Source organism: Strix aluco, chromosome 1, assembly GCF_031877795.1.
Source record: "Strix aluco isolate bStrAlu1 chromosome 1, bStrAlu1.hap1, whole genome shotgun sequence".
Taxonomy (NCBI): Eukaryota; Metazoa; Chordata; class Aves; order Strigiformes; family Strigidae; genus Strix; species Strix aluco.
Window position 1 is genome coordinate 29,507,628 of NC_133931.1, and position 25,716 is coordinate 29,533,343.

At 35.3% G+C, this 25,716-nt stretch overlaps 1 protein-coding gene and 1 long non-coding RNA gene across 4 annotated transcripts in view; one reads left to right on the plus strand and one right to left on the minus strand.

The window, feature by feature from the left end:
* Positions 1-25,716, minus strand: part of WWP1 (WW domain containing E3 ubiquitin protein ligase 1) — a 67,269-nt gene that overhangs the window by 5,408 nt on the left and 36,145 nt on the right. For 2 of the 3 annotated variants that reach the window (XM_074816347.1, XM_074816337.1), the window contains exons 4-19: positions 24,089-24,213; positions 21,212-21,349; positions 21,048-21,114; positions 18,780-18,961; positions 15,394-15,739; positions 13,157-13,252; positions 12,372-12,546; positions 9,112-9,166; positions 8,933-9,017; positions 8,705-8,833; positions 7,697-7,769; positions 7,539-7,610; positions 6,395-6,483; positions 3,508-3,667; positions 582-715; positions 350-490 (exon numbers count right to left, since the gene is read on the minus strand). In XM_074816347.1, the coding sequence (XP_074672448.1) occupies positions 350-490; positions 582-715; positions 3,508-3,667; positions 6,395-6,483; positions 7,539-7,610; positions 7,697-7,769; positions 8,705-8,833; positions 8,933-9,017; positions 9,112-9,166; positions 12,372-12,546; positions 13,157-13,252; positions 15,394-15,739; positions 18,780-18,961; positions 21,048-21,114; positions 21,212-21,349; positions 24,089-24,213 (2,067 nt within the window). The remainder of the gene's footprint in view (positions 1-349; positions 491-581; positions 716-3,507; positions 3,668-6,394; positions 6,484-7,538; positions 7,611-7,696; positions 7,770-8,704; positions 8,834-8,932; positions 9,018-9,111; positions 9,167-12,371; positions 12,547-13,156; positions 13,253-15,393; positions 15,740-18,779; positions 18,962-21,047; positions 21,115-21,211; positions 21,350-24,088; positions 24,214-25,716) is intronic. The other variant, XM_074816359.1, reaches the window with a different exon arrangement.
* LOC141919911 (uncharacterized) lies at positions 2,411-7,577 on the plus strand. Its single transcript, XR_012622168.1, has 2 exons — positions 2,411-3,097; positions 6,932-7,577. It is a non-coding gene; the product is annotated as an uncharacterized LOC141919911 (long non-coding RNA).

A 25,716-nucleotide genomic window follows, 5' to 3' on the forward strand; every position in this document is an offset into this window, starting at 1 on the left:
CATTTCAGTTTAAAAAAAAATTATTATTATTAACCTTTCACTAATGAAAATTCAGCAGCCTTTTCATAAAAATAATGCTACTTGGGCATTATGATTTTGTTATGGCAAAATTTGCTTTAGTTTGAAAACTAATTTAGTTTGGGGGAGAGCAAAGAGAGGAATAGGAGAGATCAAAATGTACCAAGAGATTAAGTGTACCAAGATACCATTTCAATAATAGTCCCAATAATTACATAGTAATAGAAAAACAAAAAGAAAAAGAAAATCATATACTGTAAGCAGGATATGAGCAAGACTAGAGCAACAGAAGAAATATGGAACATTTTTTTCAACTTCTACACCTTCCTACCCAATATATTCTTCTTTGTTCTCCTCAGTTACCAAGATATTTGAACCTCCTGATTTCAGCTCATGTGAGGTTACTTTTCCCAAGAGTTCCATATCCACACAAAAGTACATTTCCAAGTTACACTCTTCGATGTTATTATCCCTGAATGAAAAGGAAAAAAGAAAAGTGTATGCATTCTATATAAACAAAAAAATCCATAAAACATCACACACAAAAAAATAAATCTACAAACCTTATCCAGATTAGGGAGTTGTAAAATTCTGTATCAATAGATTCTAGGTCCTTAATAGTAAGTTTTTTGCTCAGCATTCGTTTGTAGAAAGGCAGAGAGAAACCAGTGTCAATAAATTTCCCATGAAACAATGCCTGTTGAACAGAAAAAAGTCTGTTTAGTGTTTATGGAACTACTGAATTATTGAAGAATTTCTGGACTTGAATTCTTTTTTTTCCTTTCTCCTTCAAATAATAAAAAGCACCAAGTAGCAGTAGCAGCTTGGTATTTAAAAAGAACAAAACATTACATTAAATGGGAAGGAAAAAAAATGATTAATCAACAAAATTTATCCAAGCATATGTTATCATTACAATTTAGAAATTATTTGATTAAAAAAAAAAGCTTCTCATAAAAGGATGAAGTCTATGAAAAGAGAAAATTACTAAGTTTCCTCTTTATTAAGTGGATAGGTATATGCACCATGTGTTATTTGATCATACTTGATCACAGTATTTCATCCTACTTGAGTACTGCTGCCATCTTTTACTGTATACATACATCCTGCAAAATCATCCTTTACACAATGCTACTGCAGCTCATAAAAAACAATTTAAAAATGCAATCACAGACTGCTTTGGAAAGAGCTTTAGGAATCACATCCTTTATAAGTAACGGAACTGAGGAATGAGATTCTCCCTTCTACTGCAAAAATGAAATTGAAAAAAAAAAAAACCTAACATGGTCACACTTGTCCCACCACACACGCACCAAGGGTGTAAGCTAATTTCTACTACTGAACCATAGCATTACACACACACACGAGTGTTAACCTCTATACTGACTCAGCGCATCTGAGAACTCACAGAGCACAGCTATAACTATGAAAACATTTTTTTTCCCCTCATCCTTATCAGGGAAACTTTCTTCACTAAAATACCTCTTTAAAAAATAATCCTAAACATAGGCCAGTATGGCATTCATTGCTTGTCTTTCCTTATAGCTGAAATTCTATGAGCAGAAGAGCCAATGTAATGGCCCATTTCCTCTAGAAAAAGGCAAGGCTCTATCTTGTTTCCCAACTTCTAATTTCCCCCCTAAGGCCTACTTCAGTATGCATTTTCTTCTGCTTTAGGAGAGCTTAAAGAGATTCTCTTATAGGCCCTTATTTATTTATTTTTAAACTAGTCTATACTTCTCATGGGAAAGCAAGCTGATAGAAATAGAAAAAATTAAATGTCAAGTGCAACATTGAGCCATACAATTTCCTGCTTTTTGCCAAAGTATCTTACATCATCTCATTTAATGTCTATGATAATCAGCAAAATATAAAAGTTGCCTCAGCCAACCTCATTTAACAGCTTTTTGTTACAGAGTAAGATGTGTATTCTTTATGTTTAACCCCATTTCAGACAAAAACATCTGTGGTTATTTCAGTACTTAAAACAAAAAGAAGCCACAACTATTTTAGAACTGTGAGGTCAGAAACTATAACTGCACTTAAAAAGCCTATCTAGACTCCTTAAAATGATTCCCACTTATATTATTACCTGAGCTATTTTAAGCCACTAGAGGGTATCCCAGGAAGTGCTGCAGAAAGTACCATCCATTATAAACCATGAATATATTCAAACCTTACAAGTGACCACATTAGGAACCATTATACAGGTCTCTCTCCCCCCCATCCTTAAAGAGAATTTAAAATAAAAATACAAAAATATTTCTGGAAAGAAAAGTCTCTCTTTTAATTACATTAAATACTTGAAGTTCTCTTCTATGATCTGTACTTTTATGAAGTAGTTTTCCTAAAGTTAGTATTTCAATTATGGATTTGTCTTATGCACAAGATCAAAAATCACCGACTAAAAGAAACAGAATTTGGCTCCAGCACCTAATTGACCTTATCACGTCTTCCTGCTAAATGGCATTATAGCTTGCTGAGGGTTCTAAAAGAAAGAAAAACATTGGCAGCCTATTAAAAGTGTTAACCCAATGAAACAAATTTTCATGACAGCATAGAAAAGAGGAATTTGGCTGTAAAATCCTTGAAATCAGAGATGTTATCATCAAAACCGAAGAAACTTGTTTCTCAAGAAGCATCTATAAGAAGAGCAAAACCAAGAAAGCCCCCAAACCTAACCTATTTTAAGTCGAAAGCATTCTTCCATTTATGTTACACTTTGCTTGCATTTAGTCTAATTTCAGACAAAAAGCCTGAACAACAGGAGAAGACATCAGTCCCTACAATCTGAAAATGCATTTTTATCTACTCTTTTTGGATTCAGTATTCACCATGTTCAGGGATGTTGCTGAGGGCTATCTGTAGACATCATGATGATTTTGTGGAAAGATGACCGTATCACTACATGGAAGGAAAGAAATGTGACAGAGTCTACTATAGAAAACTGACTCAGTGATACCAGAAGAAGAAATGATACAACATGCCTCATCAGCTTTTAGTCTAAGAGAAACCCGATGGCAGAGAATCAGCTCCCTGCCAGCTTCTGCTGTCCTCAGTATCTGACCTTTGTATGCAGGTACGTACATTTAAATTAAGGCTCAGTGTACTCCGCAAAACATTTCTAACTCATTTTTTTCAAATACAGTCAAATACAAGTCTAACTGAGGAACCTTTTTCTGAAAATGCTAGTCACATTTTTCAGAGCATCAGTATTCAGACACTCAATCAAACAGCAGTTTGCATGAAGTACACACATCCAATTGATAAAAATATTATATTGAATGTCATATTATCTTTCATCACTATCCCAGGAAACTTGAGTAAGATACTTAACTCTCAGGGAATACTTTGGCTCAATAACCTTACATGCCTTAATCTTCCATTTCTAAGAGATTAATATAACCTTTAATAACTGTAAAAACAAATACTGTTCAGGAATAAATGTATAGCTACAGCAAATAATAAAACCTTAAAAATCTAACCTACCATGGCAATAAAGCGCCCAATGAAACAGAAATATGAAAGATGGTCAGGATTGATTGTTGATGCTGGATTTATCTGCAGGCAATAGTTGCTCTTGCCAGCATATTCAAATAGGCAGTACATAGGGTTCAGTACTTCATGGGAAAGCAAGAAAAACCATTCTCTAAGGAAAAAAAACATGTATACACATAAAAACCATCAAATACAGATGTTTATCACCATTCCCCTTAGGTAACTAGCAAAATGGTCAAAATATACGCAAACTTAGAAAAATAATATAAACAGTGTTGTATTAAAATCACAGAATAAAATATGGCATTATATACTTCTTAAATATAAAAAAATCCATTATTAAAAACGAAAATGTTAGAAAGTCATGGTTTCCAAAGTTTAGAAATGATTGTTAAGATTGTCACCTCGAACACAATCTCATAGCACAGGTTTTAGCTGCGTATTAGTAAGATTTTTGCCTACAGAGTCCTTGCCTCAACCAGTACACAGTATTTATCCTTCTCATGCCTGCTTTACTGCATACAATTCAAATCTTTAGTCAAAAAAATTACAGATTATTCCATGGGCAGTTCTTATTATAAACAACCTAGGTAAAACAAAAGAAAAAAAAACAAACCACAGCACATCTTATTTGCTTTCCCAATCTGACAGCAGAACACACACTGAATTACTGTGGTTTAACGAATTACCAGGCATCAGTTAAGCCCACAGGACACGACAATGTGAAAATATCTATTTGTTGAGGTTTAACTAATACATGTTATTCACCACTTCCATAGGTTCCAACTCAGATGACCTCAAATAATACTAGAATCTGGTATTTCAGTGTTAGGATAGCTGATTTTTAGAATATTTGTTGCTTTATAGTATTTGTATATAATCAGAGACCTCAGAAGCAGTCATATATACTCAAAAGTTTTTGTATCAGGCCCTAAATGCTTGGAACTGAACAACCAGGCTTAGGGGAAAGCCACAAAAAAAAAAAAAAAAAGGTAAAAGTCTATCCTATAACAACTGCAGGGGCTGAATTCCATCCTGGCTGCCTTTCAGCTGTCACATTTCAGAGTCATCTTTTCTATCCCTATATTTACCTGAGATCAGGGAATAGAAATTAGAGGTTTGCTGGCATGTTTCTCGTAACATTTCTATGAAATTCAAGTCATGGATCATGATTCACTCCAGTACGCTTCCAACCCAAAGGCCAAGTAGAAAGCGCAAACAGAGAAAGGCAGCCAGGATATGATAACCCTGACAGTTTATTTTTTAATAAGCATGAGATTGTTGTACAGCATTCTATGCAAGTTTTATACTGAGACAATTATATTAACTGCATAGAAGCATCAAATTTAACAGGCACTTAGATTAGGTCAATGTCAGGTAACAAGGGAGAAATCAAAGAAATCAGTCATCAGCAAGAAGTTTGCAAAAGCAATGAATTTTTCACATCAACAGCTAAAACTAGCCACAGGACATAGTGTCAGATTGGTCCTGCTAAACACAAGGTAAAAATCTGGAGGGAACACTGAGTTTAGCCTGATGAAAGACAGGTGATAAATCAAGTGCATCAGCTTTCTATATTTGTGTTAATGCAATATTATATTAGCAAGTCAGTACATGAACATTTATTTACTCAGTGTCACTTAAGAATTCTCAGCTCAAGTTACAATGAGATCCTTGCTGCTTCTCAATTTCACATACAAAACCTTGGGTAAGGCTTATTCCTAAAACTATGAAATTATGCTACTTATATATTATTTATTTATTTATTTATTCTGCTACTTTCTGTGACTTACACTCTTCAGTTAAATTACTGTAACATCACTTCTTGGGAATACTTTGTTTCTCTGGAACACATTAGTTGACCATTCCTGGTTCCCAGCCTATGCCTAGGGCCATCATGATAGGGACACCAACCAAATGAAACCCAGGCAAAGCAAAAATTGGATTCCTCCCGAGGTCACCCCATAAAAAGCCTATCCGATACTGTAATTCAGAAGCATAACTACTCACATATCCAAAGCAGCTCAACCTTCAGAGGCAAGCTTCCTTACTGAGAAATACTACACATTTTCACTGAATTTCATTTTAACACAGTAAGCTACATAAAACCAGAACAAAACCAAAACAGAACACCTTTACATTAAAAAAAAAAAAACAACCAACCAACAAGAAAAATTCTGCCACCTATGACTACTTCTAATTTCCTGGATCTGCAGTAGTACTGAAATTTTCATCCTAATAGTAGCATTTCAGTCAAATCACGGGCAGCAATAGTCAGTTACTGCCCATGATTGGATGTCTTCTATACGGTCAACAGATGAAACAAACTTTGTCTACGGTTCTCCTGTTACCAGATTTTCCCTCTGAGTTCCACTTCAGATTCTAGAAAAACTTGTAGTCTAGATGTTTCACATTCCTGCACAGCCTACACAGTCTGTTCATCTGCTGTTACTTCATGCCTGCACTGCTCTCCTCTTGTTTATGTCCTTTCTGTTATATTAGCCCCAATCTGGTGTTCACTTGTTTTTTTCCAAGTAAGCAAAACACCTTATTCTACCACAGCCCCCACTTCCAGGAAAGTGATAGAAAGTTTCTGAAATAACTCAGTCTAGAACAATTAACTGGCATTAAAAAATTTCAATCTTTGTCAAAGAACTCAACATCTGAGGCCACAGTTTTACTAATGGAAGGTTATAACCCACAACAATAGCCAGTGCTGCTAGTTCCACCTCCTTAATACATTAAGGGGAACTAAAAAGGTAACCAGGGTCAGACTACAAAAGCAATCAGCTTCTTTGCCAAGAGCATAACATTAGAAATCAAGGTTAGAGTGCTATTAAAAAAAAATAAAAACTATTTTGAACAAATTTTCTTTTACCTTGCCAAGCCACCATAATCCAATCCTTCTTCTCCTCTGAATATAACATATAATCTTCTCCTCAAATCATAGGGTTTTAATGCCATAATCTATAAAAAAAACCAAAAATTGTAATAAATTATAAATTATGCATTGTCAATACAATTCTTGTTGTCAATTCTTATTCAGATTTTATTTAATTGATACAGAAATGCCATATATGTCAAATGTCTACACAGATTTGACAAGCAATTAGACCATCTCATGGAACATGCAATCAGTGAACTGCACACAAAAATACCAATTCAGACTTAAAATCCTTGAGCAGCAGACTGCTAGCAAGTGGGAAAGCGTATCTGGAAAGTATCACTATATGGTTACCCTGTTCTGATACTCTTCCTGAGGCATTCACTATCATTAAAGGAAAATAAGCAAAAAGGCATTTCATCTCATATATTACAGATTTCTGGGTTTAGGCAAATCACTTTAAACAGTAATTCACTCTAATTCAAAGTAAGTGTAATATACTTTCATTAATAATATACTTTTTACTTATAGAGAATCCCTCCCAAGAAGTTTTGATGTGGTGACAGGAGCAAGAATTTTCATTGTCACAGAAAAAGAAGGAAGGAATGTACACTGGCTGCAGACTCGAGAGCTCAAGAACTGTAAGCTTCAATTACACAGATTTAACTTCTGAAGGACAAAGGAGGACGCCACTTTTAGCTGGAGAAAACAACATTTTGTAATGTATATAACCACACAGAAGTATCAGAAAAGCAAATCCAACGTGGTTGATAACAGTATGCGATGTGGTTAAGCTATGGAACTCTTTACCACAGAACACTGTAGACGCAAAAAGTTCACAAGAGGAGCAGAGACAAGCTCACAGAAGAGGAGTCCCTTGAGGATTAACAAAATACCCAGAAACCACATCAAGCTCAAGAAGCATTTCAATTGTAAATGGTTGAGAGCTGAAAGATCATTTGGTACAAGTATTATATACATTACTTCTGTTTTTACAGTCTTCCCTAAGAATCCCCCTTTGGCTAATACCAGAGGAAAATTACTGTGCCTGAAGGACCATTAGTCTGAACTGGCTACAACCATTTTTGTTCTTATGCTTTGTCTTGATAAACAAACACAACAATCTTTGCAGTCTTACTTGCTGGAAGGAATCTTCAAACAAAGTCTGTCTGGATACATTGATTTTCACATGACTTGGCAGTGCATTGGACTGTAATCATAAGGCAGTAACGTTAAAAGGCAGCACATATAAATGTAAATTCAAATAGTTTCAAAAAGTAGTTACTTAATCATTACCTGACACAAGTAACGGAAATGGGCAAGTTTCCACCTAAAGCTACGCTCATAAGCAATCTGTGGCCCTTTATTTCTGTAAGGAAATATATTTGAGATACATTAACCATACAGACATCAAACAGTACTTTCAATGCTAAACAACAACATGTAGATATCAAAACTACACAAAAATTGTTACCATAAGAAACAAAATGCAGTTGATGGTTTGGTCAGTCAGTCTTCCTTCCATGCCCCCTACCCTTTGGTTTTTTTTTTTTTAAGATGCTAGTCATTTTATCAAATTTGAGAGAAAGGTAGAGATTAGAGGATTTCAAATCCCTATCAATCTTGTAAAATTTACAAGCCAGCTAAAGGACAGACATCTAATTTATTGTCTTCACTGAGAGAAAGACTGCTAAATTAGGCTTCATAAATTCAGCTGCTTGTGGAACTATGAAGGAATTTCTACTACAATACTCTTTGAATGAAAGGCCATCAACAACTCATCAGAAGTAAACCTTACCCTACATAAAAGACATTAAGACAGCCACCATAGGTTGGGTAAATACTTCTGACTAAACTATTTTTTAAAAGATTTTCATGTAAAATTTTTTTGAAAGTATTTAGAACTACTTTGTTTAGACATTAATGTTGCTAGGGGGTGTATAAGTATAAGCAATACTCATTACAATCATTTGCTGTTTCTTTAAAAGTTTAACTATTAGTTACCATTAGTCCAATATTCAAGTTTACCTCACTTCCCCTCTTTATTTATAAAACAATTACTATCTTGGTATTTGAAAAGTGTATAAAAAACACTGAACCTTAGAGCAGTATGGCAAAGCGTGTCATAGATAAACTGACAATTAAAGCTTTCAAATACATTAAATTTACAGGACAACAATTTGTTCACAATTCAGTGCTCAATTCCAGCTAAAAGTATAGATTATTTTCCAGTATGAGAAGACTACATTATTAAACTATAACAAGTTAAAATGTTTAAAAAAATATATTTAATTTCTCACTTACACAGAAGATTTCCCAGTACGAGGATCATTGAAGGTGGTGGTTCTTGTATTATGGTCAACAAAGTATCTGACACCTTCTCTGGTATACCTGATTTCCCAGCCCTCTGGAAGAGGGTCCTCATTTTGTAAGCTGCAGAAGAAATTGCAGACAGTATTTTTCACCCCCATATCATGACATATAAGAATTAAGCAAGATCTTTTTATCTGCACAGTCAATACACACACCTACCCTTGAGTTCGAGGGTCTTCCCACTGTGTTGTCTTTGTGTTATGATTTACAAAATACACCCTATCGTTCGAATCCACTCTCCTTTCTAAGGAAAAAAAAGAAAAAAACCCACTATACAACAATTGCATTCCAAATTTCTGTAACTGTCACTTCCTGAAATCAACAGCTAATTAACTTACCCCAACCTGGTGGTAAAGGCCCAAGTGGATCATTTTCTGCTGACAACATCGAAGCCTATTTAAAAAGAAGTTAGGCCAAATATTATTCATATTTTTTTCCTTAATGTGTTTTAAGATTACCACTAGTTCCGAAGACTATCCATTCTGAAAAAAATCATGCCATTTTTAATCTGTTTTTGTGAAGAAACATAGATTATATGATAATAAGATACGATTTGCGCACTTGCCTCCACTGTTTCCAACTCAATGCACCCTCCCTTTTGCTTCCTACAGCCAGTGGTCTAAAAGAGGTACAGTTCATAGAAGTTTTGCGGAAGCATGTATAAGCAGATAAGCACAATGTTCTTGCTTAAGAACATGCTTTACCATAATAAACATTTCCAAGCACAGTGATTACTGCCAACATAGGGTTTTTTGCTTCCTCAATGTCTTCCCTAGATGTTTGGCTATTTTTAGACTTTGTCACTCTTTGCAAATGCAGCTGAATTCATTAAAATATGAGGATGGTTAAAATTATACCAACATACAATAAGGTTAAAAGTAAAAAACCGGATTAAATTATTATGTAAAACCATGCTAAGCTCATAATATACTGTAACCTTGCAGAAGTCCCCTGGTAGCTCTCAAGAATAAAAAGCATGGAAAAAATAAAATGTAAAAGGCAGAAATTCCCCAGACTGCAGCATCCATGCTCTGATTTTCTGGACACTAAAATTCTTTTTTTTTTTTTGTGCAGAATGGAATTTTGATATATGGGAACCAATCTACATTTTCCAAAGAGTATCTTCAGGATCACCTTGCTACTAATACTGCTTTATATAGCATTTGCAATCCAAAAATCTCAAATCCACTTAAGAGCTTACAACAGCAAATTCAGGCAAAAAAAAGCTATAATATATTTCCTGTGAAAAAGAAACAAATCAAGGATGAGAAGAAAATGCAATAGTTACACTCAGAATCAAGCTCCCCCTTTGTTCCAGCCACCAGTTACTAGATGTGAACAGAGAATTACCATTATCTCAGCAGCAAATGCAGTTAGTCTTTTCTGCTTTTGGAAACTATAGTCACAATGACCCTGTAACCAAAGACTTCTCTGTGGTGAGTATAAAAAGAATAGCGTACAACAGAAAATGCTGTCTGCTAAAGAACTGAATGGTGGCATGACTCAGAGATTTCCGATCTTCTTAATGGGTCCAAGGATTTGTGTGTGACTGCTGGCTAATGTATACTTAACAGAACACTAGGCAGTAGCATGGGGTGAGACAGGTTCAATACCAAAAGGAGTACAGTATATTAACCCAGGTAAAAATAAAAGCAACTAAAATAATTATATCCTATCTACTTTTCTTCCTTCACTAGTTTAGCTTTGACCATTCAAGGTAATTAAAAAATTCTCTTACTCATTAAAAGTATTCATTCACTTTTTCCCAAAGAAAAAGTTACAATCTCATTTATAAACTGCTATATAGGCAGAGTCCTGGTATGTTACTAGAGGAAGAAAAGTTAGCTGTAGTTTGACCTTAACAATTCTACAAGTATACAGCAGCACTAAAGTAAAAAAAAAAAAAACAAAAAAAAACCAAAAACCAAACAACCGAGTTCTTATTATGTAAGTGATACACTCCTTAGAAAACAGAATTCTAAAGAGATGCGAACAGTTATCTTTTCTCTTCCTTCAAGTATATTCTGTCTCACAAACAAATCCTAATTAATGATTCTAAGGTTAGATGGTACATTTTAAGAAATGAGTCTGTGGTTTCCAGTAAGTTATCATTAAATGAAGAAAGGAATATAATTTAATTTAAAAAAAAAAAAAATGTTCCCTGAGAGAATAAATCTAGCTCAAAACAAAATAGATCTTCAGATCAGGAAAAGTGAGAGTTTTCTTAGATGTTTAAGCAACTGATCAAAGTAGTACATAAGTACATAAAGTTGCTCAGAGAGAGTTCCTGGCTTGATATGTTTCAGCTGTGATTCTTGGATTTGCATTAAAAGTTACCAATGTGTACAAAGACCTGAAGGGAGGGTGCAAAAAGGATGGACCCAGGCTCTTTTCAGTGGTGTCCAGTGACAGGAGAAGAGGCAATGGGCACACACAGAAACATAGGAGGTTCCCCCTGAACATCAGGAAACACTTTTCTGCTGTGAGGGTGACGGAGCACTGGCACAGGTTACCCCCAGGGAGCCTGTGGAGTCTCCCTCCTTGGAGATACTTAAAAGTCACCCGGACACAGTCCTGGGCAACTGGCTCTAGGTGGCAGGGGCGGATGGACCAGATGACCTCCAGCGGTCCCTTCCCATCTCAGCCATTCTATCTTTCTCTAATTGCATAAGATAAACTGACTTTCATAAACAGCTTCAGGAGTTAAGAAATTATTGATGCATGTTTCTGCTATTGCTAGTGATGAGATATAATGTCTAATTAGATAACGAGAGGCTGAGAACTGTTAAATGTAAGAATACTGCAGCCTCCTTTACTTCAGAAGGGTACCTGAATAAAGTCCGTCAAATTCAGAGCAAAGTTAGGTCCAATGAAGCTGTTTCAGACTTGTACTTCAGTGACTTCTTCTTTTAAAACACCTGCTACATATCACTTAAAGTCTCTGAGATTGGATCTTTTTTTAAGACACTAAGTACAATACTTAAAATGGACTCTTTAGAGTGACGCTGACATGCAGGCACCATCATTCCTATGAAAAAGCAACCATCCTATTTATCCAGTCACAGATGGAAAAATGTGTCTCAAGAAATACCTTCTCTGAAGCTACTCATGATATTTTCTTCAGGCAGAAGTAAGTGAGCAACTATCTGAGAGAAACAAAAAAAACATGCAGGAAATTCCAGAGCTAAACCAAGTGCGTAAGCGTCAAAATGAGCTCAAAGTATAAGAATTGCCACCTGTACTAATGAATGACTCCTAATCACTAAAACAATTTTGAAGGTCATTTAATGTTCAAAATGCCCATGACTCAGCTTTTATGTTTCTTTTCAGTTAAGGGACTGCTTTAGTTTTACCTCTCACTACTGTCATTAAAAGTCTTAAGTATCACGCAGTACACAAAGCTCAAGTTAGGGAACAGACTTTTGCCTTTAAGGATGATTTTTGTTAACATTTTTCAGCAGAAACAGAATCTGAATTACTGATGCCAAATGTCTCATAACACATATGGTTGAATAGTTATAAAATCACTTTAGAAAAAGTTAAAGAACAAAAAGTATACCTATACCTCTACTTATTCTAAATTTTATGTAAAAGTTACCGAATAGAGGTATCGTTGGTTAAATTGCTGCATAGCTCCCTGCAGTTGATTCCGTTGAGATTGCCATTGCTCAAAGTTCCTGACTGATTCCATTGTTGGTCGCTGCCACGTTGTTGTTCTGGTGTTGTGGTCCACATAGTAAACTCTCCCACGATCATCAACTCTTCTTTCCCAGCTTTCAAGAAACACAAATGTTAACAGCTAAATTTTTCAGTAATATTACATAACTGATTTTCTCTTTATGCTAAATTCGGAGACAGTACTTGAATGAAGTACTGGAGTCACAGGCATGATTTTAATTTCTAAAGTACACCCCAACTTTATTGGTAGAAGGACAACCACACTGAGCAAACATAGACTTCAACAGCATGCTCAGCTCTCTGTAACCTCATTTTTAACTTTGTAAATTCCTGTGACCACAAGCAATGTTAGCAGGTTTCACCAAAAACCCTTTGCCTGGAAATACAAGGTTTGGAACCAGGGCACTACACCTAGTGGTGCCACCTAAATAAAGGTGATCAAATGTGCATTACTTAATGCATAAGTTTTAAAGGAACAACAAAATCATTTAGTAGCTGTATTTGAACAAGTGCTCAGAACAAGTGACATGCACAGTACCAACATTTCTATAACAATAGCTACAATCAATATATTCTAAATTAATCAAAAGCTAGAATTTCTTAATATATGATGTATAAATACAGTTTCAATGAGCTGCTTATAAAAGCCAAACAAATAAAAAAATAGTACCTTTATCATGCTTAAATCAAAAAAGTCTACATTACCCAGGAGGTAAGGGCTGTGGTCTTTCCCATGTTGTAGTTCGTGTGTTGTGATCAACATAATAGGTTCTACCATGAGGATCCTTTCTTTGCTCCCACCTTGAAAACAAAAAGACTTTCATGTAAGTCAAGGTGAAAATGCTACCTCAGCACTTATTTCCCACTAAGCCAAAAAAGTACCTTGGTATTGAATAAAAATACTATGATCCAAAACTCATTCTAACACACCAAAGAAAACTCACACTAGAATACGTTATCAGTTACTTCCTACTTGAACCGATACCACCATGAACACTTCTTTAAGAGACTTGGTACATAAAATGAGCATACATCAATATTCACAAACATTTTCAAATTCTGTCTAAGATATATGAAAACAAACTCAATTAATTACCTACTCAAGGCTTGGATGCTAAAATAACCTCATTCAAAAAGTACTAAGAGACACATTCTTTGCATTTCCAAGTACATGCTTCTCTCAAAAAAAGAACAAGTTTACATTTCGAAGCACTGTTCCCTATACCCAACAAACAACAGGATCTTTCAGAGTGAACCTGAAATGTGTGCTATCAAATGGTTTTCCTGTATTTCTGTTTCCTAGCCTAGTAAATTCTTTATCTGATATCCCTGGGAACTATTTCTTCAGTTTTAGTTGCAAAGCAAACTTACATTGAAGATGGAGAGAGGACCAAACATTATAAACAATTAAAGCTTCATGCTGCTGAAAACTGCCATAATGCAATAAAAGTGGTATAAATGGAAGAGGAAACCTGGATAAATGTTAGACAAAAAGCTAAAGTTCTTGCTAGCATTAGATATATGTTTGCTTTTCTTATATACATAATTAATTAGCTCTTAAAAACATGGGCAGAACACCCTGCCTGCTACTCATAGGATTTGATGTGCATTTCCTCACTATTACACAGTATCCTATAAAAATCCTACAAATGTTTTCTGCAGTTCAAGAGGTTAAATGTTAAGATTACAAGATGATAAAGAGAGGAGCAGCAGCATGTTATAGTGTTACTAGGGCTAAACATAATGGAGACTTAACTAGACTGGGGGGTGGAAGAGGGCAGGGAACCACAAAAAAAACCAAAACAACCCACAGAAATCTGATCAGGGAGGAATGATGAAGAAATGCATTTGATCACAGTGTGCACTATGCCTGCAACTCATGATCCTGTCCTCAATGGGAAAGCATGCAATTAATTTTTTTTTTTTAAAAAGTGTGTGTGGAGGGGGGATGACCACAGGAATTCCCACCTATAAAGAGCTTTCATTGTACTAAGCATCTGAAAATTAAAAACTTTGTAACTCTTCCCCAACAATATATACACAATATTTCTATCTTTTTAGATGCTTGCTTTCATGTTTATCCAACTACAGAAACTCAAGTGAAGTGTCACTAATAACTTACTGAACCTCCTTCAGAGGGAACAGGTACAAGACAGGCTCTCTGAAAGATCAGCTACAATGACACAAGGTGTATACACTTGGGGTTAAGAAACAATTTCTGTGTTCAGAAAATGCTAAAATAGTTAATATTTAGAATACTATGGAAATGTCAGTATTTCCAACTAGTTACTGAAGACATCTTTTCACCCAAACATGAAAGCATCTAGAAAAAAGTTTTGAGATCGATATATATATATATTTGAGCATATACTATATTTTCATTTAATGTCTAAGCACATCTTTAATACGGCATTTAAGGTTTAGGACCACAGAAGTAGTTTCTAACAGTCTAGCAGAATGAAAAGTTTTTAGTTGTTCCGAGCGCATACCTACACTTAAAATCTGTATTTTTATCTACAACATTATTGATTTCATTGTTACACAGCAAGCACCTACAAGTATTTCTAGACTATTTTATTAATTTTCACTTCTCTGTATTTTGGTCCCTACTACATTCTCATAGTTTAAGAACCAAAGGAGTAACAAATTATGACCCAAATAAGTTTGAATATGTCAAATGAAAAGTTCTCACATCCATAACACCCAAGAGTTTGTCTATTTAGACCACAATACCGTCACAGCAATTCAGTTATCAGTTGTTACTTTCTGGGACAAGAGATACTAGCCAGTTATAGCAGCAGTACAAACCCCGTTTTAGATCAAATAACCCTGTCTCAGCCAACTGACCTGCATCGGCAATCCAGTACAGAATTAAATTTCTGTTTCTTTATATGCCTGGTCAGATGAAACATAATTATAGTATTAAAATCAAGCCCACATACCCTGGTGGCAAAGGTTCTGTGCTGGCATTACCAGGCTGCTGTCTTACAGGTTCTGCAGATGCACTTGAGGTGGAGGAGGATTCCCTTGGTTTTGCTGCATCTGCTGCTATACTGTTTCTAGCATTAGGTTGAGCACAGTCTGTTGCAGCTGTAGGTTCTAGTCCAGCAGACACAACAGGTAATGCAGAAGTGTGGCTTTCAGAACTGGTTGCTTCTGTTGTTGACTGAGGTTCTGCTGTAGTGTTAGTGCAATCTGAAGACATGGGAGCTTCAACTGAACCTATTGGAGCCTCAGAGACAGAAGAATCACCAGCTTCTGGTGCAGAGGCGGATGACTCGCCATTAACTGAGAAATGGGAAATAAGAACATTTGTGTATCAGAATCTGGTAAAATTTACTTTTCAAATTATCAGCTTGTGGAGTAAATGACACAGACGGAATACATTTGAGTTGCATCTATATGCCTTAAGCAGCACTTCTGTCCAAGATGACAAAAAGTCACAGCGCACCTGTCTCAGTTAAAGCTGTGATTAAAACTTACAGTCTGCAAGACATTCTCTATATCTCCCTGCTAAGGTAATTTCTTAGTTTCTGCATACATTGGTCAAAACAATGTTACACCCTTCTCTTTAGATTAGCAAAAGGTACCCATCTGCTTCCCAGAAAACAGTACTGCTTTATTTGCTTTGAAACTTTGAACTTGTATCAACTTAAATAATCTTGAGTAGTATCACATGAAAGAAAAATATTAAGAGATAAATAACTCCATGAATTTGGAAAACTAAGAGGCAGTTCTTACAGCTGGGTTTTTTTTCCTTTTTCAGAGTTTAGGTAAAGAACACTGCAATTAAGCAAAAACCACCTGTGTGTGACTTGGGAAAAAAATCCCCCTACAAAATCTGGATTGAAATGTAAAAATTAGTATTTGGCTAACATAACTTACGTAGTTCAATGACTGAAGAAAATTATTTTAGAATCACAAAGTAAATCAATTTCTGTGTTTTAAAGAACAATACAAATGTCATCCAACTCGTGCAAACATAATCTCATAAAACGTTTAAAGCAGGCATGGATTTAGCAGGAAAAGGGGGCTAAGAAGGCTTTATTGCTCCCAAGCCCACTTGGCCAACAATATATCAATACCAATCATCTGCAGTGCTTCACAGAACAGTATTTCAGCACAAGATCTTGTCTTAGACAAGCAAAATCAGGTACAGGAGTCAGTAGGATCCCCATTAAAAGTCAAGGCCCTATTAAAAGCAGTGCAACATCATTCACAGCTTTCATTTTCTGAACCCCTAATCAACACCACACAGTAACAATTTTATTTAAACTCATCAGTTTGTACCTCTTCTAGAGTTGGAACTCTTTTTCTACAAGACTAAATATAATATGCAATGTAGACTTCCAAGTAATTTTCTTAACAGCATGCTATCAGCTTACAAATCTAAGGACTGAGGCCAATACAACTGCTCTATACTCATAGCCTTACTGATACAGATTTGCAAAATTTAACTCTACACTAATGCCTATAAAATGCTGTTCCATCATTTTAAAGAGTTAATTTACTTTAATTCTGTATAACATTCTCACAAATAAAAAAAAGAGCTAGATTCTACTTATTACTTGCAATATGTATATAATGGCAGCAATTTCTTGCTTTTCCAGATGGTCAGAAAAGCAGGTCAAAGAATTACGAACAATAAAGCTGTCATCAGCAATGTATTTAAATTAGCAAGTCAGTTTCTTTAAGGAATTATCACCGGGCCATAAGTATTTGCTTGCTATGCATAATGATAGGCGTGATCTTATAGGCAGCAGCAGATTTGTAAGATCTGTAAAGGCACTGCTTTTTGAACACAACTGTTCCAGGGTAATATATCACTACTTCCAGCTCACATAAAAGGTTAACTACATTAAGACGTGTCAAGACTTTGTATTATTTCAAGCAAATAAAAAGCATGACATTAAAAAAAATCATAACTACACACAATCTGACCAAGTTTCTTCAAACTTCTGCTTTAACTAGCAAGAATTTTACTTAAATAGAAAAAAAGTCAAACAAAATTTCAGCTTTCATTTGAAAAAAATAAAACAAAAGAAACAAACATTCAATTCACCCACATGAAAGAGTGAATGGGATTACATAACAAAGTTAGAAGCAAAATAACTTGACAAATCATCAGCTCTTACTAAGCTGATCTCCAAAACAGATCTATAAAACATTACATCAGTCGATTACCTCATCAGTTAGATCTAAAAGAGCAATTCTGGCAACATCACATGAAATTACAATCCTGCTAAACACAACAGTACGGGAAAAAACAAATTCTGTCATCAAAAAATGCTGGAGACCTGTTTTATGCCTTGCCTTAAAAGTCTCCACCAACTGGTACAGTAGTTGAAAACTGCTATATCAGTGCCTCACTGCAAGCTCAGTGATGTTTTCTTCAATATTACTACTTGAACAAATCAATTATTTTTGCAATTACCCTATCCTAATACAGATTTCAAATGGATCTCTCCACTTCTGAAGAAAAAGGGAGCACTGCCAAAATAATGTATACGCCCTCTGGCCTTCAGCTGAAAAGAGAAGGAAATGAAATTCAAGTTCTCCAAATAGAGAAAAGCTTCAGAGAAGGCCTAATTTAATTACTACCTTTTAAAGTTCATAATTGTTTCTGCTATCTTTCTACCATACCCACATTTCCCACTCTCTCACAGAAAGTTTGACAGTCTCTGTTCTACTGCTTATTAACAGCTTGCTTATTTCTATTTAAGGTTATCTTTTTCCTCTGCTATCACTGCAATCTCTCTCAAGAGAAAAGCGAGAAAGTGCTTAGAAAGCACAGTCATTATTAGATGCAAAGTTTTGCCAGAGGAACAAAAATAAAAGACTTTCTTTTCATGAATGTTTAAGAGGAAAATGAAATTTAGTGTTTGCCAATACCTTTTGAAAAAATGGAAGGCATCTCAACTCAGAGCACAGCAGTTCCCTGACAGCACTAAAAATCAGATTTATCTAATGGCAAATAAACTTAACTATAATTACTCAAATTAATTGTGAAAGAAATCTGATTTTTCCTCCAGACAAGCAGTAATATGGTTTAGTCATTTGGGACAGAGAAATGGAAGTTTTGGATGTTTTACATCTTTCTTCCTCAGAGAACAGAACTGACGGGAACGTATGAAAGTTAAGAATGGATCTACTCCAGAAAAACTCACAGAAGTAGACACGAAAAATTATAAATCAAGCCCAGAAACATCCTCTCAATATTTCTGAAACCTAACAAAACATGTATAGAAGAAGTGGCTCAACTTCAGATACATTTCAACCAGATCAAAAAGCCTTATGCAACATGTTCTCATAACTCTCCCATTCTTACCAGTGCTGTTGACGGGCTGAGCTGCAAGTGGTTTTGGTACCGGTGTATTTTTGGGTCTGGCTGCAATGTGAGTAGGAGATGGCGTGCTGTCTCCATTAACAGCTTCTATACAGAATGTATTCTGTACTACAGAGTTGGAAGGTACTTGATTGTCTATCCCATTAGAAACGTCACAAGCAGATCTTGGTAAAAATAAAAGATCATTTTAGGTTACTACAAACATGTTAAACAGTTATGCAACTAAACCAAATCCTACACTAAATCACACTAAAGAAACAAATAAAGAAATGGAAGTAAATTCACAACAGCTTATAACACAATGTTTGCAGCCTAGATAACAGTCAAGTGCAAGAGCAAGACAATTAAGGAACAAAAGGCAAGTTTTGGTTTTGAGGATTTCAGATACTTAAAAACAGATAGGATTTTCCATTTCCACTTTATCTTTTACTTCTAATGACATATTAGAACCAAGCTGGGCAGACTGATGCGCCTGCCACATCTTCCAAAACTGCCTTAGGGACTCTTCCAAAGTGCAGCTGTGAGCAGGAAAACTTTTTCTCCCATTAAGCAAGCGGAACAATTGGTTTTGTTTGTCATATCTCCAAAAACTATTCTAGTCATAACACAAGAAAGTAACAAAACTCTCCTTCAGTGAAAGGACAATAAGATGAGCTTCTCTATGCATAGGCAGGATGAGACATTGTGAGGACAGATACACACAGGCAGCTCTGTCTTTATAAGGCCACATGGAAATAAATGTAGTGTAAGGTCTTGTGAATGAAAAGTCTTGTTCAATCACACTGTTTTAACTTAAATCTATCCCAAAATGCTTAAAGCCACCCACCAGAGACACATACTGTGAAAATTACATTCAATGCCAACTCCCCATCTTCTCAAGGAGTAGAGGCTAAAAATTAAAGAAAATTAAACAGATGACAAAAAAGGTGAGAATTGTTAGAAGTCCCACTTTGCAGAGTAAGAAAGGAAGAAGCAGCATTTCCATGCTACCTTACGCAACTCCAAAGGAGTAGTATGAACAGAGAATTAAAGTATCCCTTTTCAACTCCAGTCTACAAACCCAATTTGCTTCCTAAATACATGCACAGAAGCTACCTTAAAACTTTTCTTCCTGTCTTAATTTTAAAACTGTAAATCAAAACTGCTGGATAGTTCTATGGAAAACTGCTGTAATCAAAATATCAACATTAAGGGCAGGATCCCAGTAAAAGCCACACCTCCAGCAACAATAGCTGAATGAAAACAAGTGATTGTTACTACTGTTTCAAAATGGTATGCAGAGGTGTTTCAAATCACTTTTAACAGTCCCAAACCTTTCTAACAAAAAATAAGAAGCAACTTTTATCCTCATTCCCTCATACTGGGCATCCATGGCAGGGGGGGAAACAGAGACAAACCTCCACATATTCAAAAAAAGAATCAAGCGGAGCAACCATATGTTTTTTCACTCCAGTGTGTCAAGAACTTAAACGGAAAGGGGTTCACTGCAAGGTAACTGAGCAGGCCAGTAACATTAAATTGATCTGAATGTTGATCTATTTGACTCACTAGTGGTGAGGGGCCAAACAATCTTCTACTACTTCTCTCCAGACAGTCCTTGAGCTGGAATAGAGAAGCCAAGGCCTTTTCCTTGCCACTTCAGATTGAAGCAGGCAAACTCTTTGCCACAGTGTTCTGAATACTGCTTCCTAAACTCAATACAAGTCTCTTAAATTCCTGATTGCAACCTTAAAAAGGAACTGGGTGAGGGGAAAGCAGTTTAGGCTTTTTTTTTTTTTTCCTTCTTCCTTCCGCTCAGATGGTACATGGCAACAAGTTGGTAGACATGAATAGAAATGGTTCATACACAGAAAAAAATGAATGGAATAAGTACACAAAACCACACTGAACCACTGCTCCCCTAATCTCTGCTGCAGCATTTAGTAGAATTCCAGTCAGCTGAATTTTTATGTTCAGAGGGCTACATATCCCAGAGGCAATGATAAAGTAGTGGAGAGCAGACCCTACCAGCAGAGAAAGAACAGAGTTGTAAATTTCATTCTTCTCAAGCTAAATTATGCAATTAACATACAAGTAATGTTTCTAAAATCTGTTGTAACATAACTACATAACTTAGGGCTTGACAGTTAAAATCTATCACCTTCAAAAAATTTTTAAAAAAAAAACAAAACCCACAAACAGTCCAAACATTTCAACTGATAAATTTGCTAATGTACTTCATATAGGGAAAACACAAAAATAAATTCCAACCTGGATGTACTTCTTGCTGAAGCATCTCTGCTTTCATGCACAGCCTCGCCATTTTGCTGAACTTCTACTGAACAGTAAGAAACAAATTCAACAGAGATAGTCTATTATAACTATTTGAAATCTTAATCAAAATATTACCATCTGATTTAATTATTTTAACTTACTGGTTGCTGATGAACTGAGATTTGTAAGAGATTCTTGTTCAACAACCAAACCGTCTAGCACAACTGTCAGTTCACCTGTTTGCACCATGCCACTCTTGTTTTCCAAAGAGAGTTTTAATTGTTCTTTCACCTTCTCCACTAAAAATGGAGTTGGAGTGGGTAAGGGAAGAGAAGGAGAGAAGGGATAAAGGAAAGATTAAATTCTAAACAACATTAAAAGAGACTTTCAACACAAAATATGAGATTCGTGTATTTAGTTGTATAAAACTGAATATGAGAGATATTCAGATGACTCAAATCAACATAGATATTACTAAGGAGGTGGCTAACCACAGGTTATTGTAAAACTACAATGGCCATTCTATAGGTATGCCATAGGATCCATATGGTTTCAGTACTCTGTAGTTAATGATTTCCCAGGTTTGCTGTTTCCACTAAGCCCTTTTGAAATTATGCACTATTAACATAACACAAGAAGGCTTAAAGTCAAACAACTTCTGAACCACACATCCAAATATTACAAGTCATGGGGAACCTCATTCTACAACCAGAGCTTATGTTCATTTCTCATATCACCTTCCAAAACTACTTCTAAAAAACCACTGAAAAGAACATCACTTTGAGGAAGAAGTAAATGCAAAGACTGCACAGAGTCCTTCCTCATTTTTTAACGTTATTTTTAGTAAACTCTTACTAGCATTTTCATAGATCACAACTCCATGGATTAAACAGTAACAGAGAGGATACTTCAAGTAACCAAAAAATAAATCAGAAACTATTTTCACCAAAAGAAACTTTGAGATACACAAAAAAATATGTACATGGTGCAGTAAAGAATTCAATATGACTGAGAAGCAATGCACACATCTGTAGAGACATACATAACCCAGAGGTAAAACATACTGTGAAGGCTGCATAACTCTAAATCAACTATTACTAGTATAGCAGTTAAAGCTACATGTCATAAATCCAAACACAGTCAGCTGTGAGTTCACATTAATCAGGTTAAAATGCTTAAGGCCTTTTAGTATTTGCAGTTTCAGATTAAAAGATTAATTTTTCAAGATATACCACCCTATTTCCTGTATTTCAAGCTAAAGTTAAAGCTCGCTGTGCACTTCTATGCATTAAACTAGCAGTTCCTTATTTTTTTCATCCTTAACATATAACATAAACATGAAAACAGGGAAGGCTACCATAAACTATTGCCAAATACCCCTAAGCTGTTACTTTAAAGTGCAGGTTTGACAGTGTAGTTGGGCAGCAGTTACTAGCACACACCCACTGCTACATTACAATGGATTTCAAGGTACTTTAAATCGCTGGAGCAAGCACAAAGCTCCCAAATCTACAGAATGATTGATTTAGCAATCTGCATTTTTGAAAATGGTACTACCTGAAAGAAGAGAAAGAAGAAACTAGCCTACCACTGAGTTGTTAAATTAACATATTTATAAATCATTTCTGCAAAGGATGATTGGTTTAGCCTCTGATGTTTTAACAGGTTATCTCCCCAAACCAGACCAACAGTTGACTGTAGTCCAACTGAGCTGGGAGGGGTGTGGGCAGCACTTCAATACTGGTGGTCTTCAGTAGGAGAAAAATGACACCACTAATTCTAAAGTTTCTGTATTTAGAAGACTTCCCCTTTACATTTTCTTCAGTAAAGAGACTTTCAAGTGCTGCATTTTAGGTTAGGCATCGATAACTGAATGACTGAAGGATACCCATCAGATTATTCTACCACTGAATTATTGGATAATCTAGTGTGTGTTAAACTGCTTGCCCAAATCAGAAACACTGCACATAAATTACTTTTGGTACAATGTACAGCTAACTCAGTCAACCATTCCCTGAAAGAATTTGCCAAGCTGTTGGATCCTACATCCCCTGGATCTACAGGAATAAAATATTAACTATTTTGTTCGAGATAGCAAAAAAATAGTTAATATTTTAACTATCATTATTACAACCCAGTTTCTTCTGATACAGTTTGTTGTTGTTTTTTTTAAATTTCAAAAGAAGCAACTTTTCTGCTTAATTATGGAACCTTGGGCAGAATCTTTATAATACTGCTGAAGAAATCCCACTTGATTTTGGATTCTGCTTCAATTTTCTTCAAGAATCACAAAAATGAAGCTTTTTTTTTCAGCTCTCCTTTCCCCCCATCTCCCTAAACTGAGATCTCAGGTTTGTTTATCTAACTCGTGAGAAAGGTTAGAGACTGGTTTAGCTGGAATTCTACTGCCACTCTGGAGTGGAATTTAAAGTGTGGATTCACCATCTTCTTGTACTAATAAAAAAAATTTTATAAAGCAAATTAGATAAAGAAGACCTGGTTTAATTTTATTAAAGACAATTAAAGTTAGAAGTTACATAGAACACAACAATCTCTAATGTACTTAAAGGAAGTTCTCAATTGTTTTACTAATCAGTGGTTCCTACTGCTCTCTGGGCAGTGAAATTATGAGGGAAAAATATCCAGCCTTTCTATCAGTGATTCCAGAGAAGGAAAACATGAAAAATTACATAGATGGCTTTTCTGAAAGTTCAGACTTTTTTTTTTTAACCAAGTCTAAAACAGATCTTCTAGCAAATTAATTATTAGTTTGCCACAAAACATTGTATTTAATCACTTCTGCTTTTACTTAATTTGTAGTAACTCATACCCTAATGTTTGTTTTAAAATTATTATATCCCATTGTTACATTTAAATTGCTCTTGATAGCACAGACATCTCTAAAAGAGACAAGTAAAGACATCAACTGAACATCAGTTGTAATTACACGTATAGTTAGTAGTCTGGTTGCCAGTTTTGATATATAGATTAGTAATAATAATTCTGCTTCACTCAAAATATCCTTCATGATAACTTACATTTTCTATTGTGTATTTCCAAAGCTTGTCTCAAGTCTACAGTGGCTCTTCCTAATAAAGCATCTGCTTTTAAAGTGTGATGGCTCCACACTCTAAATTCCAGCGTAGTCTGTGGAGTCACATTCCTGCATATAAAATACATTTTTTTAAAAAATATATACAGATTTTAAAGTACTCGTTCTTGTTACTAGGAGTATTTGAACTTAATTCACTTTCTCATATTTATTGTATTTCTTGACACTAATTAACTGAAAGAAGTTTTTGTACTGCAAGGGGAAATTTTTAACTAAGAACTGTAAACACTATGAAATTTATAGTTAAGATCAAACTTGAAGTGCATTACTATGATAGCATAAGGAATTTGAGGAGTATTAGAATAACCTACATTAAGCTCAAATCTCAGTTATGTAAAACATATCTTATTTATGAAAGACATATTTCTCACTATTCCAGAATTCTTTATTTATGAAAGACATATTCCTCACTATTCCAGAATTCTAACTAAAAACTCACATTATTAAATGTGGAGAAAAAGGTGGTTAAGTATATTTGTCAGTCACTAGAAAGAAAAATACTAAATATTTTTTAAAAAGGAAAAAGCAACCAATCAGCTACTTGCAAGCAGGAAGAAGCTACTTAATAGGTGTCAGCTTGCCATGAAAATGTTGATAAAACATCATTTGTGAATCCACAAATATATATAAAACCATAATGCATACTCACAGAAATCAGAGGGGAAAAATCAAATGATGAAGCTAAAGTAAAACTGGAGGGAAGCAGAAAGGTAAAGGACCCAATTACAGTAATATTACAATAACCTTTGGCAGTGATCTCTTCCCTGCTCAAGAAGGAAAACGGGAAGCTATGCTAGGTCCTGGAGAATAAGTTTTGTAGTACAGGGTCTAGTACTGCAAGAGTGCTCCTGGCTGTGAAAAATGGAGTAGAATCGCTGTACTGCAAAAAGTCAAAGGCCACATATCCATCAGTATTGGATACAGAAAATTCTATCAGCACTGATAAAAACAACACTAAAAACAACACCCACCCTCCCAAAAACAGGGCTAGCTTTATAGTCTCTTGAATGTGTTGGACAACGTGGATCACTTTTGCTGAAACCCATGAGCAAATATATTTTTGCATTTTGAACAGGCTGCCTTCTAATGGAAGTCTTACTAAAAGAACAGCTCAACAAAGAAAAGAAAAAAACACACCTACACACAGAGAATATATCGCTAGTGCTCATGCAGACCCATAAAAGTGAGGGGAATTTGGTAAGCCAGAGAGTTCACTTATTCTCAAATAGATGGGGCAACTGAAGCAACTATACCATTCCAATAAGCCAGAGAAAGAGGGGGCCAGAATACCTTACCTATATATAAGGGTAAGATCCTAAGTAAGTAATACTGATGATGGAATGAGTCTGTTTGGTTGTACTGTTGATGCTAAACTACCTCATTTCTACCAGCCCACCAAATCCTGCCAAATCAAACCTGCCTCCTCAGCAGAAACTCTGGTCTCTGTGAATATACTGATAGCTCTGTACTTGTGCCAGTAATAACTCCTGAAAATCGACATCAGGTTCAAGATTATATTATTCTCCTTTGCAATATTGCAAAGGGCTAATAAGC